At 31.1% G+C, this 14,122-nt stretch overlaps 1 protein-coding gene across 1 annotated transcript; it reads left to right on the top strand.

Annotated features, from left to right (window-relative positions):
* The first annotated feature begins 9,010 nt into the window (after positions 1-9,010).
* Positions 9,011-13,696, top strand: LOC114393957 (CRM-domain containing factor CFM3, chloroplastic/mitochondrial). The gene is made up of 9 exons (XM_028355476.1): positions 9,011-9,885; positions 10,208-10,688; positions 10,775-10,905; positions 11,662-12,012; positions 12,093-12,249; positions 12,354-12,649; positions 12,728-12,787; positions 12,880-13,020; positions 13,143-13,696. The coding sequence occupies exons 1-8, from the start codon at positions 9,091-9,093 to the stop codon at positions 12,991-12,993; spliced, it is 2,385 nt and encodes a 794-aa protein (XP_028211277.1). The 5' UTR covers positions 9,011-9,090; the 3' UTR covers positions 12,994-13,020; positions 13,143-13,696.
* Positions 13,697-14,122: the final 426 nt, after the last annotated feature.

Here is a 14,122-nt window from a genome sequence, read left to right as displayed (position 1 = left end):
AACGAATATCTCTCGTATATGTTCCTTCAAAAGTAGGGGGCAAAAACCGAAGTTTTAAAGTTAGTCTGGTATAACAAATCCTATTGTTTTTATCATATATAAATTAAACTTTATATATAGATCAGTAGTACCTTCTTTTATATCTTTTGAAATGTTTAGTGAAATTCATATTCAAGTTAACGAGAATTGCAATATTCTTACTTTGACACACTTTTTTTCTAGTACTATGACTCATGATAATATACAATGAACTAAGCTTTCATGCCAGCATTTCCGTTTCTGATGGATCCTTGTAAATGACTCTAGTAAAGCCATATCACACAGATTACATACATATCTTCACCAATATACACAGACATATACGAAAAGGGTAGAAAGGGTTGTCCCCTTGTCGTTTTGTCCAAAGTGGAACATGTGGTCATTTTAAAATTTTTACTAGTTGTTGTTTTGCGGGTTAAATACAAACAAGACACAAGTTTTGGCATGCTAGTTAATGCTAATAGAAGGAATGAAACAAAGTAAGAAAATGCCGTGCACTGCAATGGTGAGTAGGGGGGGCACTGTTTCTTAGATATTGAAGATCTTTTTGGGGATCCAAATCAGCCAGCCCCCCAAAGCAATCAAATCACGTGGTCCATAAAAACAAAGGTAACGAGAAAACAATAACAATTCAAACAAAAATATTCATTTCACATTGCAAACAATATCATCTCATAGATTCTGGAATCCTGGTTGAAACGAACCTTAGCATGAAAATGCATGAGCTCTTCTGCCAGACGATCAGTGAATGGGTTAATTAATGAATTTTTTAGAGATACATACAAAAAAAGTAAAGAAAAGACAGAGAGAGATCGAGGGTAAGAAGTAAAAATAAATTATATATATATATATATATATATATATATATATATTAATTTAATTTTTATCGATTAATATTACTTTAAGTATTTTAAAAGATAAATTAATAAATTGAAACCAAAATCATTATATATAAAATAGTAAGTTACTATCATATATGATATAAAAATTACAGTATAATATTTTTGGTAAAAAAGGATGGTTTAACTGTCCTCAAGTAAAAATAAAATAAAATAATCTCATATTAGATGATCTAATAAAATTACATAAAATTTTATGCATAAAAAATTAAATAAATGAGTATAATTTTATTGACTCACATAAAATGAGTTTGTTTAACGTCATTTTTAGTTAGAGTTACTTACACAAATCCTAATTATATATAGGCATTTCTTGCTTAGCTAATCTTTTATGTGGTTCTTTCAATTTTCATTTTGGAAAGATTGTCAAAATAGAAAATTAAAACAAATAGCTAGTACTAACTATAAATAGTAATGCACGTACTCCTATACATGGTGCAATTTGGTATCACTATATTTCTCACTCTCAATTTTATTTTTATTACAAATATTAATTATTTTTTAATTAAAAAATTCGAATCTATAATTTCTTTCCGTCCTTTTCTTCTTTCAACAACCAAACAATTTTGTATCACTGTATCTCTCACTCTCTGGACTTACTTCATATCTTATTAGATTGCTTGTTTTTCTAAAACCATTACTCTAATATAAATTGATTGACATTTTATATATTTGAATGAATTGGAAATAAGCCATGTATATCAGTTCGAGCCCCTTCAATTAAACAAACCTGTAGCCATATATAGAAGATTCATTAATAATCTTAAAATGGTCATGTTATAACAAAGACTTTATTATATATATATATATATATATATATATATATATATATATATATATATATATATTATATGTGTGTGTGTTTACACACTCAAATATCTGTTTAAATTTTTGTCGTCGTCGTAAAATAAACAGTTTCCAAAGGTATTGATGCATGTGCTTCCAACTTACTCTTTGAGTCTTGACTACAATTGGATATTATTTACTATCAGGAATTGAATATCAGGTAGCCCTGGCCCCAAAAGAATCTTTTCAAGAAATAGGAATGCAGATGTACCCAAAACAAATTCATATAGGGATACAATTTCTTTATTTTATAAGATTCATTCATGCACATGCATGTTAACTGATACACCTAATGTAATGATTAGTGCTGAATTTCACCATCTAATGCATTTCGAACACTATGATTATCACTGACCAGCTCGGTGTCTCTTTAAGCAAGCATCGACTTTTAAACTGACAATTAGTATGCTTCCAACTCACTCTTTGCAATAGGATATAAAATTAGCAAATTAATGAGACGATAATGTTCAATACATACGGGCCCTGCCATTGATATAGAAGCAATTTCTTTTCCTCGCGAGACAACTAATATTGATGTCTAAAGTAAAGTGTTGCAAGCCGCATAGGCATAGTCTTACCAAAAAGAAAGTGTGGTGCGGTATATAAATATAATAATGCACGTGTGAGGGGGTTGCCAATCGAAAGAATATGTTCGTGTATGCACGTGTGAGGGGGTTGCATATATACAAAACGATTTGCGAATATCGTAATGTGTTTTTTTTTTTCAATCCAAAGTATTTATATGTCGTGCAAGTATAATCAGTAAGGGTGCGTAAAAATGAATTGAGATAGATTAGGCTTTCATAAGGTTTGGATTTAATGTTAAAATTAACTTATAGAAAAAAATTGTAATATGATCTTTTAAATAGGTTAACAAATTTATTAAATAGCTAGGTTGATAAACCTATTTTTTTTAATTAAATAACACGTAGACCTAAATTTAAATGTATGCCAATGAATATAAAACTTCATATAAATGAAAATATATTCAATTGTAAAATCATCATCATCATCATCATCAAAATTCTTTAATTGTAAACAATAAGATGTTAAAACTTTTCAATATATAATATATGACAGTGCAAAATCAAATGAAAAATTTTGTTATTATTGCAAAATAAATAAACTAGAAATTATTCACGAGTTTTGACAAAAAATTAATTGAAGAGAATTATATGATGGATTTGGTTATTTTTATTAGTACAGGTGGAGGCTCAAAAGAAGAAGAAAAAATTATATAGGTGTTAATATCGACATTTTTTTATTATCAAAAAATGATTTTCGATGAAGTATTGAAAAATAGTCTTTTAATAGATTATATTGACTAAGTGTCAAAATATAGTCTTTTGGCTAATTGTACGGTGATGGAAGAAATAAAGATTTAAAAAACATCAAACTAAATACTAGAAGACATCAACGATGAATATTAAAGATACAAGTTGTCAAGGGTGAAGATCAAAATGTCATCAAGGATGAAAATTGAAGACAAAGTCATCAATAGTAGAGATTGAAGATGAAAGTCATCAACAATGAAAATTTAGTGAAAATATGTAATAATTATAGATGATTATAATTTGCATTCTATAATATAAAACTTATATATTGTAATAAGGGAGGTTAATACACAATTACCTAATTTCTCAAAACACTAACATATCTACTATCGAAATTGGTAAAGGTTCAGTCGATCATAATGTATGTATTTAGTTTTTCATCTTTTATGAATTTATCTCTATTTCTTCTCAAAACCTTATTTTTATCAATCTCTATTTTTTATTATTATTGAAATTATTAAGAAACTAATTATTAAATCAAAAATACTTTTATCAAAGTTATTTTATTATCTTATGAATTACAACATTATTATATTTCAAATGGATATATTTATTAAAATTATAATCATAATTTGCATTAAGTATTAAAATAATTCTCTATTGAAAACTATGAAGTTACTTGTTTAATAAAAAAGAACTCATGATTAAAAATAAATTATATAACTTACTTTTAAATATTTAATTATTAATATAATTATTCAGTGAAAATTTTTGTACTATCTTAAAAATATTTTACTTTCAAAAATAGATACAATTTTTAGGATTAACAATAATTTAATTGAGGAAAATTTAGCCCCTAACGAGATCATGAGAAGGACTGTCCCCAACTTCGAAACCCAACTCATGCTTGAAGCTTAACCCTTTAGATGATAAGCCAATCTATGTAAGGTATTGTTAAGATAGAGAATTCTAATTGCAATATATATATTACCAGTTTATTTTTTTTTTGGTGTGATATATACAGTCTTTTAATTTATTAATTTGGCCTTCTTTGTGAATTTTGGTCAAACAATAGTAACTTTTTGGAAGAAGATTAAAAAAAAAAAAAGGAAAGTAATCAGTCACTTCTCTTTGGAATTTTGTGGCAGAAAACGTACATCTTCCGTCAGAAAACTTTAGTATCTCACTTTATTAAAAGTCCAAAAGCCCCGTCATGAAGGTTCACGGTAATTTATAAATAAAAAAAATCAAGGTAATTCATTGTTAGTTGGTTTCCATCCAAGAAAAATAATGTCACAAAGCAAAAAGAATTTTTCATACGGATACATATTCAACAACGCTACATATAATAGCTTATGAGAAACGCATTATTCAAAGTCCAAAAAGCCATCAAGGGTCACAGTAAAGAATTAAAGACGGCAAAATGTGCATATAGCAGAAAAAAATGAATTCTTCTTTACATCATTAAAATAACTTTTACTCCCTCAATAATTTTAGAAAATAATAACATAGTATTTTTGTATAAACATGAAAAATGGTAAACTCTTAAAATAAAAAAAATAATCACAAATTAAATTTACCATTTTCAACATAATTCTTATTCACCTAATTTGACCGCTATCGGTCTAATCATCTATTGAACAATTATGATTATAAGAAAGATGTAATGTTATTTCGAAGGTAAAGCCTATTTGGCTATTTGCTTCCCAGTGCCCTGCCTATTCCCCTCCCAACGACCAAAGTCCAAAGGGTGACAGATGAAATTTCCTAGTATCGAGCAAGACATCTTTTATGATTACGAAGTGAAATATATGGCAGTTTAAATGCTATATATTTTTCTTGAGATGATGTGTTTCAGAATTTGATGAATACAAACTCCAACTACAAGAAAGAGAGGTCATGCATTCATGTCATGACCATGGTTTGTACGTGGTAGGTAAAACAAAAGAAAAAGAATAAACATAATTATATATATATATATATACTTATTTTTTATCTCTTTTTTTTTATAAATAATCTCTTTATTTTATCATATTATTTGTTATATTTGTTTTTCTTTTCGTTCTTCACTCCATATTTCTCATTTGGGGTATAAGTTTATCATATTTTTCAAAGAAAAACTGATAACTAAAAAAGTTGTAAATATACTTGCTATACATACAATTGAACAATAAATAATTAACATCATATAAAATAATTCTTATCATCGTACAACTTTTTTTAGTTATTTGATTATTTTAGAGAAAAAATGCCAACTATGTAAAATTATTGAAATCAATATAGCAAACAAGTTTCAATATAAAAAGTGGCATGCGTTAACCACCAATCCTACTTTCCACCCACTTACAAATTCTACTTACTGAACTTCAGAATCACTATACATGTCTGAAAACTATTACAAAAAAGTGGCCAAAATGAAAGCAATCTTTTGCATTTTTTTTCTGTTCACTTGTAATATAGGTGCACGTACTTTTCTCTTTTAAAGCTGGAGCTTGTTAAATTTGGACGTATCACATCAAATGTCCCTAAGTGTAGTAATTATTTTGTCGTTGGTAATATACGATATTAGGTTGTTGTGTAGAAAAAGTGGCATGAGAATATTTATGGCAATGATCTCAAAGATTCTAAAGATGATCCGCATGCACGAGTGGAGAAAGATACAAAATTGATGTCATCGATCATAATTACCAAGGATTGGATAGAAAACATCAAACATGGAATAAAAAGAGCAATTGGTACTTGCTAGCTATTTTGTTTGTTGAGTTTCATTTCATGTGCTTAAGCTATGCCAAGCTTTAGTTAGTGAGGAACCTCTTTTCCCATGTGAACATATCAAACATTTTCAAAATAAAAAAGATAGTGCATTCACATTAACGACATAATAACAGCATTCCAGAAAGAAAATATAATGGTGGATTTGCAGTACAAGATTCTCTGGACCACGCTATATATACAAGATGTATAGCTAGGATTGCTCGTGAAAAATATGGTGGATGGCAATTAGTTTCAAGCAAATCGATTCTCCAAAGACTCACAGCTAGATTTTCCAATTAACACGAGGCTTCATATGTCAAACTGATCCATTTTTCACCTGATCAGGGGCGGATCTATAAGTGTATTAAAGGGAGTCATATTTTTTTTTTTACATAATTATTTAAATATTTAATATTTAATAATTAATTAATAAATAATAAGTTAAAAATATTTATTGTTAATTTTATGGATAAAATTAGAAATATAATCTGTTACTAATTTTTTTAAAACAAATATCAAGTTAAAAAACTTATTTTTCTTATATGTATTTTAATTAGTATTTTTTTAATTTTTAACTTTTCTTTTTTTTTCTTTATATATTCAAAAAGGATCCTAAGATGGAAGGGGGCCAAAGCTCCTCCTTGTCCCACTTGATCCATTCCTGATTATAATTATGCTTTCTTTTTATTTTAAAGATCACCCGTATTTTTTTTTATTAAAAATAATCATATTTAAATTAGATAAAATTATCATATGCGATAAAACTTATTTTTTAAGTATTTAATCAGTTCACATATCCAATTAGTACTTCAACTAATTAAGCTAAAATAATTTTATCTCAGTTGACATGTGCTTGGTGGTTGATTATTATGTTTCTATACATATGCACTATATGTTTTCTATCTATACATTATTGAAGTTAATGAAATGATATAACTTTCGTATATTAGAAAGCTATCCTGAGGATGGTGGCTGGGGATTCCGATTCTCTACAATTAATTATGAAGAAACTGACCCAGATACCATTGATTATGAAAGATCGAACTTCAGGCCTGTCGACCATAGAAGTTGATTGTAATTTTGGCTACAAAGGGATATTGCATGCATGTGATCAATCTTTATCGAGGATATGTGAGATGAAAGGCGAATAACTAGATATTCCTGTCAAAAAATATCTTAAACACTGTTGCAGAGATATGGTAAATCCATGCATTAACATGTTTTCATATTTAATATTTTATACCTTTAAGGGAATCGACTGATAAAATAAATAAATTATATTTAGAAAAAAAACATATATAGTATTTTCATTCTTTATTTTTTTAATTTCATCTTTTATCTATTTTTATTTCATTTTGATCTTCTTAACTTTTTCATTCATCTCCTTAACTTTTAAGCATCCAATAACCCGTAAAAAAAAAACGATCCAATAAACTAATTGTTTTCATTAATTTCATCTAACTCCGTTAACAACTATGTTATATTTTTATTTGGTTTAATGTTATTTCATTTTAGTCTTCTAATTTTGAAAATATTCGACAAGATGTTTTTTTTTTCATTGTCTTCTTAATTTATTTCCCTATCCTTTCAAAAGAATTTCCATTTTATATAAGAACGGGTTAATTAAACATAGAGTTTGAAACAATGATCGATATCCATTGAAGTTATTTTGCATTATTTAAAAACAATTCATGACACCAACTTTCCTTTCTTCAATCAATTCAACTCATGGAAAACTACAATCACCCTTGCACATAAACTTACACAATAAACTTGTTATAACTAAAGCTATAAGTTAGAAAAAAGTTTGGACTCTTGCAAACCCGAATCACCTTGCCATTTATTTCTAAAACCGCTTCTAACCACTCTTATTGCAAATCAACAATAAAGGAAACTCACTCAACTTATAAAAATTATGTACGATAAGAGTTTAAGGTCAATAACAAAATTACAGAGTTTGAATTCTTGTATGTGACATTTTTGTCACATGATATCTTAGTCTTCAATTTAAAGTAAGAGAAAGAAAATTTAAGAAATAAAAAAGAAAGACATGAGATTTGCATGAAAAAAATTACACAAATTTTCGTTGATGAAAAAAATGATTATTGACAAGCAACAACCTGGCTAGCTATATAGGATTTGCTATGGATCATTCCAAGACCCAACAGTGACCTACTTACTGGGGCTTGTACTTGTTGTAGGCACAGTACGTAGCATATCAATTTGGCACTATCAACCATCAGAATTCAGAACAGGCAACCTGAACTGCTGATGCCACAATAGCATATTATTTGGCACTTCTCTGCCATCAACCAAATCTTATACTCGTGCCTTATTTTTCAGTTACTGCAATCATATTATATACCCAGTCAAAATTCCTTTTGCGTACTTCTTCAGTAAATAAAATTTCTTTTAACATATAGGTACCATTTTTGCCCGTGAATCTTATTTTAAATATCATAGTAGAATTAGTAATATTATATATACTCTTTTTTTTTGTTTTGCTTTGAGAATTAGTAATAGTATACATTACATAACATAGAGAGAAACTTTTCGGATGTTGGAAATTCCTAAAAAGCCTTCGACTATAGAATTTCATTTTTATGCATAAAATGGTAATTAGTTAAAATTTATGCTAGGTATAACTATTAAAGTTATTATTGTAAAACTCAAAAATGGTAATTAGTTTTTATACAAGACGATTTTTTTTATTGGTTCGATAGTGTAATTTATTTTTACACTTTTAATGGATGCAATATTTTATACTCCTAGGACTAAATGCCAATTAACATTCGTGTTTTCTTTTTCTTTTTCTGTTCTTATGTTGAACATGCCCTGTGTCAAGCAGCTTATGTGTTAAGGTATACAATTATTTTCACTTAGTTGAGTTAATTTTCTTTTTTTACATAAATATATTTTTTTAATCAAGTTTTCAAGAGTACCCCATTTCTTATAATTAAATAATTATTAGTGCAAACAAAAGAAATAGTATAAAGAATTGGAAGATGGAGATATACAACCAGTAATAACTTTGATAAAAAAAAAACCCAGTAATAACTACGGGTCAGCTTCAAAACAGGTCCGGCCTTAATAACAAATATGGGCTATATATTGGGCCTTTCATATACTAGTGGGTCCAATGGGCTACGTTTTTGTCAAGATAACAAAAAAAACTCTAACTGGGGGGAGTGTATCTCTGAAAACTTGAGAAGTGAAGTGAAGTAGAGAGAGGTTTTATGCGATTCCATGAATTGATAGAGTGAACAATTTATCATGCCATGGCGCTTCAACCAATTCCATTGAATTGTTCTTCTTCCACACCGTGTAGCTATTCTTCTCTGCATTTTCTCAAATTCAGAGTTTCTTGTTCGAACCAGGCATCGCAACTTGACACTCCACAACGAGTGAAGGTAGCGAACAAGACAAAAAAGAGCAGCCACAGGCCAAGCTTCCTTCATCAAATTCAAGATAAATGGTCACTCAAATTAGGGTCCCAAAGGGAAAAATTCCCATGGCAAGAACAAAAACACGAGGTGGAACAACAACAGCAGATAGAAGAAGAAAAAGAAGAAAAAAAGCGTGAGCAGTTCCAGAATCAGAAGAAGCCTTCAGCATCGAATTTTCAGTTTCCAAAGCGAGTTTCGCCTTGGGCGCAGGCAATAAACCCGAACAGTGCACTGTTAGACTCTGAATCCGATGATTCCGAGGACGAGGAGGACAATGAAGATGTCAAAGGTAAAGCGTTGCAACACAGCTCTATTGGTTCTGTTCGTGAAGAAAGAAAGGGAATGGCGAGTGAGGTTTCTTCGAATGAAGCAGAAAGAGTAAATGGGGAGAGGAAAAAGAGAAGAAGCAATACAGAGTTGGCAGAGAGGACGATTCCTGAACATGAGTTGCGGAGGCTGAGAAAGATTGCCTTGAGGATGATGGAGAGATTTGATGTTGGAGTAAAAGGCATCACGCAGGAACTGGTAGCTTCAGTTCACCAAAAGTGGAGAGATGCTGAAGTTGTTAAGTTCAAGTTTGGCATTCCTCTTTCTGCTCACATGAAAAAGGCTCATCAAATTCTAGAGGTATCTCTATCTCTCTCCCTTCATTGTTCATTCCTATCCTTATCTTTATGCTTCACTTGAGTTCAAAGATGGAAGGAAATGCACCCTTCATTTTCAATCTAGTGTAGTACTGCCTTCTTGTCACAGGAACACGTTCTCTAACATACTCTTTGTTTAGACTCGTGAAATTACGAGTAAGACTCTTTAAATAGGTCACACATTCAACTAATAGTAAAAAGTATGTCGTTAGCATTCCTCTTGCTTATGTCTTGTCTTTTATCCAATACTAGTTTTGAACTGCTAGTGATTTTTTATTCTCAATGCTGTATTCGTGCTTGATCAGAGTAAAATTGGAGGCATAGTGATATGGCGATCGGGCAGTTCCATAGTGTTGTATCGGGGAATGGCCTACAAGCTTCCCTGCATAGAAAATTATAAGAAAGTGAATCTTGCTAAGGAGAATGCTGTGGATCACTCACTACATGTTGGAAATGGAAGTGATGGTCAAGCGAGTGTTAACGAAACAGTTGGAACTGCAGAGTCGGTCATCCAAGAATCTGCTGAGTATTTGAAGGACATGAGTGAAGAAGAATTGATGGAAATGTGTGACCTCAACCATTTGTTAGATGAATTGGGTCCACGTTTCAAAGATTGGACAGGCCGTCAACCATTGCCTGTTGATGCAGACTTGTTGCCAGCTGTGGTTCCAGGATATAAAACCCCATTCAGACTTCTTCCTTATCGGATAAGGCCTTGTTTAACCAACAAGGAAATGACTAACTTCCGTAGGCTTGCAAGAACAACAGCTCCACATTTTGCCCTTGGTAAGCAAGAAACTATCTAGTTAAATTCATGTCTTGCAATTTGCAAATGTCTCTTTCTAATAGATACTATTTGTTTGCTAATGCAGGCAGAAACAGAGAATTGCAAGGTCTGGCTCGTGCTATGGTGAAACTGTGGGAAACAAGTGCTATTGCAAAAATTGCCATCAAACGAGGTGTTCCTAATACATGTAATGACAGGATGGCTGAAGAACTCAGGGTATTTCTCATAAACAGAGTTGGAATTTTAGCAACACTACTGTTTTGAAGTGAAATTTTATTGTGCAAAAGAAAGTATATAAATCTTCCCATCTGCTTGGCCTTTTAGTATAATGAGACCATATCCTATAAATTGAAACATTGGGAATGAGATTATGATTCTAAACCCATTAAATTTTTGTCTAATGCACAAATTGAAAAGTGAGCATAAAGGCAGATGACCCAATAAAAATAAGGCCTATCTAGTTTCATAAAGCATATTTGCATTATTTTGTTTTCATCCTGAAATAGTAAAGGTCAAACAATCGTTAGATTTTCTGTTAATGTTTTTTTTTATTCCTTATCTTTGCTCTAGCAACGACTGAGTTTGAAGTTTTAGGGAATTGCCATACTGACTATGCCCTCCAACTAATGAGTTAATAGGAAATGACCGGTGCACGCGAGTTGACTAAATAATTCACCAATTATCATAACATCTTTCCATGATAAAATAACCATATTTTGTATCATAAGACTGATAAGTTTGTTAACCTTCCCTCAACTGGGATTATCAGTTGAAAGTATTGGGTGAAGTCTATAAAACAAGTGCTGTGTCTGCATTTTGTAGTTAATCCCTTGACATGCATTTGATATTTGTCTTCTTCATTTAACTAATGTTTTGACAGCTGTTCTGGTTCTTAATTTTCCCCGTGGCACATTCAAATGAATAAATTATTCCTTTCTTCAGCCTAATGGTGGTTGCATTTCATACATGCAGAAATTGACTGGGGGAACTCTACTTTCCAGAAATAAAGAATATATTGTATTTTACAGAGGCAATGACTTCTTGCCTCCTGTTGTTACCAACACTCTGAATGAGAGACAGAAACTAACCCTCCTTCAACAAGATGAGGAAGACAAAGCACGACAAATTGCCTCATCTATTACTGTATCAAATAGCAAAGCAGCTCAAGTGCCATTAATTGCTGGCACCCTTACTGAGACTAGGGCAGCAACCACCAACTGGGGACACCAACCAAGTAAACAAGAAATTGAGAACATGATCAGAGATTCTGCCATGAATAAACTTTCTGCTTTAGTAAAACACCATGAGAAGAAACTAGCTCTAGTAAGTTATGAAGGGATCAAGTAAAATAACTTCCCAAAAATGATTTTTTACTGAATCTATCTAACTTTTGATGATCATAGGCAAAATCAAAATTCAGGAAGGCTGAGAAGGCTTTAGCAAAAGTTCAGCGTGATCTGGACCCAGCTGATATTCCTAGTGATTTGGAAACATTAACTAATGAAGAGAGATTCTTATTTAGGAAGATTGGTCTGAGTATGAAGCCATACTTACTTCTAGGTAAGCAGTAAAAACAAATTTATTATGGTTTGGGAATGGCTGTTTTTGTATAGGGTTTAATAACTTAAACTAGAAATGTGAGAAGCATGAAATTTTTATTTCAGGGAGGCGAGATGTTTATGCTGGCACAATAGAAAACATGCATCTACACTGGAAATATCGTGAATTGGTAAAGTTAATTGTAAAAGGGAGAAATTCAGCCCAAGTCAAGCATATCTCAATATCTTTGGAAGCTGAGAGTGGTGGAGTGCTAGTGTCTGTAGATAAGGACACCAGAGGCCATCATACAATTATTGTTTATCGTGGGAAGAACTATTTCAGCCCGCGTGTCGTGAGACCCAAAAACTTGTTGACACGAAGACAGGCATTGGCTCGATCTGTTGAGCTTCAAAGGCGAGAGGTAATATAAAATATGACTTGTGCTAAACTAATACCTTTACTTGTACTTTTATCTTATGAAGTCTGTAATTTTTTCCAGGCACTAAAACATCATATCTCAGACTTAGAGGAGAGAATTGGATTGCTGAAATCTGAGCTGGTATGGTGTTTTTATCACTTTTATATGATTCAGCTGTTGATTATTTTAAATAGTTCACAAGTTCTTTATGAAGTTTTTGTTGTTGATTTTAGGAGGATATGAAGAATGGAAAGGAGATTGAAGATAGCAAAACTCTGTACCCAGCACTGGATAATCCTGTTTCTTCTGATGATGACTTGGAAGAGCTAAATATTTTCTTTCCGTAACAAATACCAAATGCTTGTATTTAAATGGTAACTTTATCAATAATATGCAATAGCAATTTTAGAAGTTCCTACAACAATTGATTAACATTTAACAGTACTTTTCTTTTTCGTCTTATTTTTTTTGCCCCATTATTTATTTGGTGAACTAGATTGAATGGAGTGAGTTTTATTTTGGCGAAGATGACAATGATCATGAGGATAAGAAGCATCAAAGTACTTGACTAGGTATACTAGCACTGCATTGCAATAGGTGACGGAGAAGACGAAGAAAACTGTAAAGCACTATAGCTTAAGCTAATGATCGATGAAATCTGATAGCACAAACACTTGAGCCATGTCTGTGATGATGCATCCCGCAGTAAAATATTTCAAGATAGTAAGAAGGCACGGATTATCATTGTTCTTCCCTTGTGAGCACCATTTATGATAGGGAAATTCTATCTTACATCGAAGTGGTAGGCTTCCTGTAACATGTAAAATGGTTAATTTAGTTGTATGAGTGTAAATTGTACGAGTTTGACAAATAACTAATTCAGTTGGATAAATGGTTTAAAGTCTCCCTTGCCATATGGGTAGTACAACCGTTCATTGTACCATTAGGTTTGTTGTTCGAACTGCTGTCCTTACATGTTCATATTGCCCGAAATAATCCTGTTTGGGTCAAATATATTACACCTTGACTTCCGTCCTTCACTGTTGATCACTTTGGGTAGCATTCGACATTTTAATTCTTTGCACTATTCTCTTCGGGTTTCAAACTTATACAAGTATGAGACAAGAACTAATATTTGACGACATGGCCGATCCTTCTTCTATTTAAATATAATCTTTAACTTTGATGATAATCTTTGTCCTTTTGTTGAGGATTTCTTATCATGGGTTAAAAAGATAAATAGAAAATAGACAGTTCTTACCCTTTTCATCCATTTTACTAATTGCTTCTTACCTCTAATTTTTCTTCGTATTATTTCTTAATATTAAACTTCCTACATATATAAATCAACAAAATAATACTTAATATGATATAGGAAAATACAATGACTAGTTACGACTGTAGGAGTAGGATCATTGAATCTTCTGAAAGTCCTTCCGCTAAACAAACGCTCATGTTCTCATTGTTTGAAAACGT

The sequence above is a fragment of the Glycine soja genome, chromosome 17, assembly GCF_004193775.1.
Source record: "Glycine soja cultivar W05 chromosome 17, ASM419377v2, whole genome shotgun sequence".
NCBI lineage: Eukaryota > Viridiplantae > Streptophyta > Magnoliopsida > Fabales > Fabaceae > Glycine > Glycine soja.
This window is presented reverse-complemented; position numbering and strand designations above follow the sequence as displayed.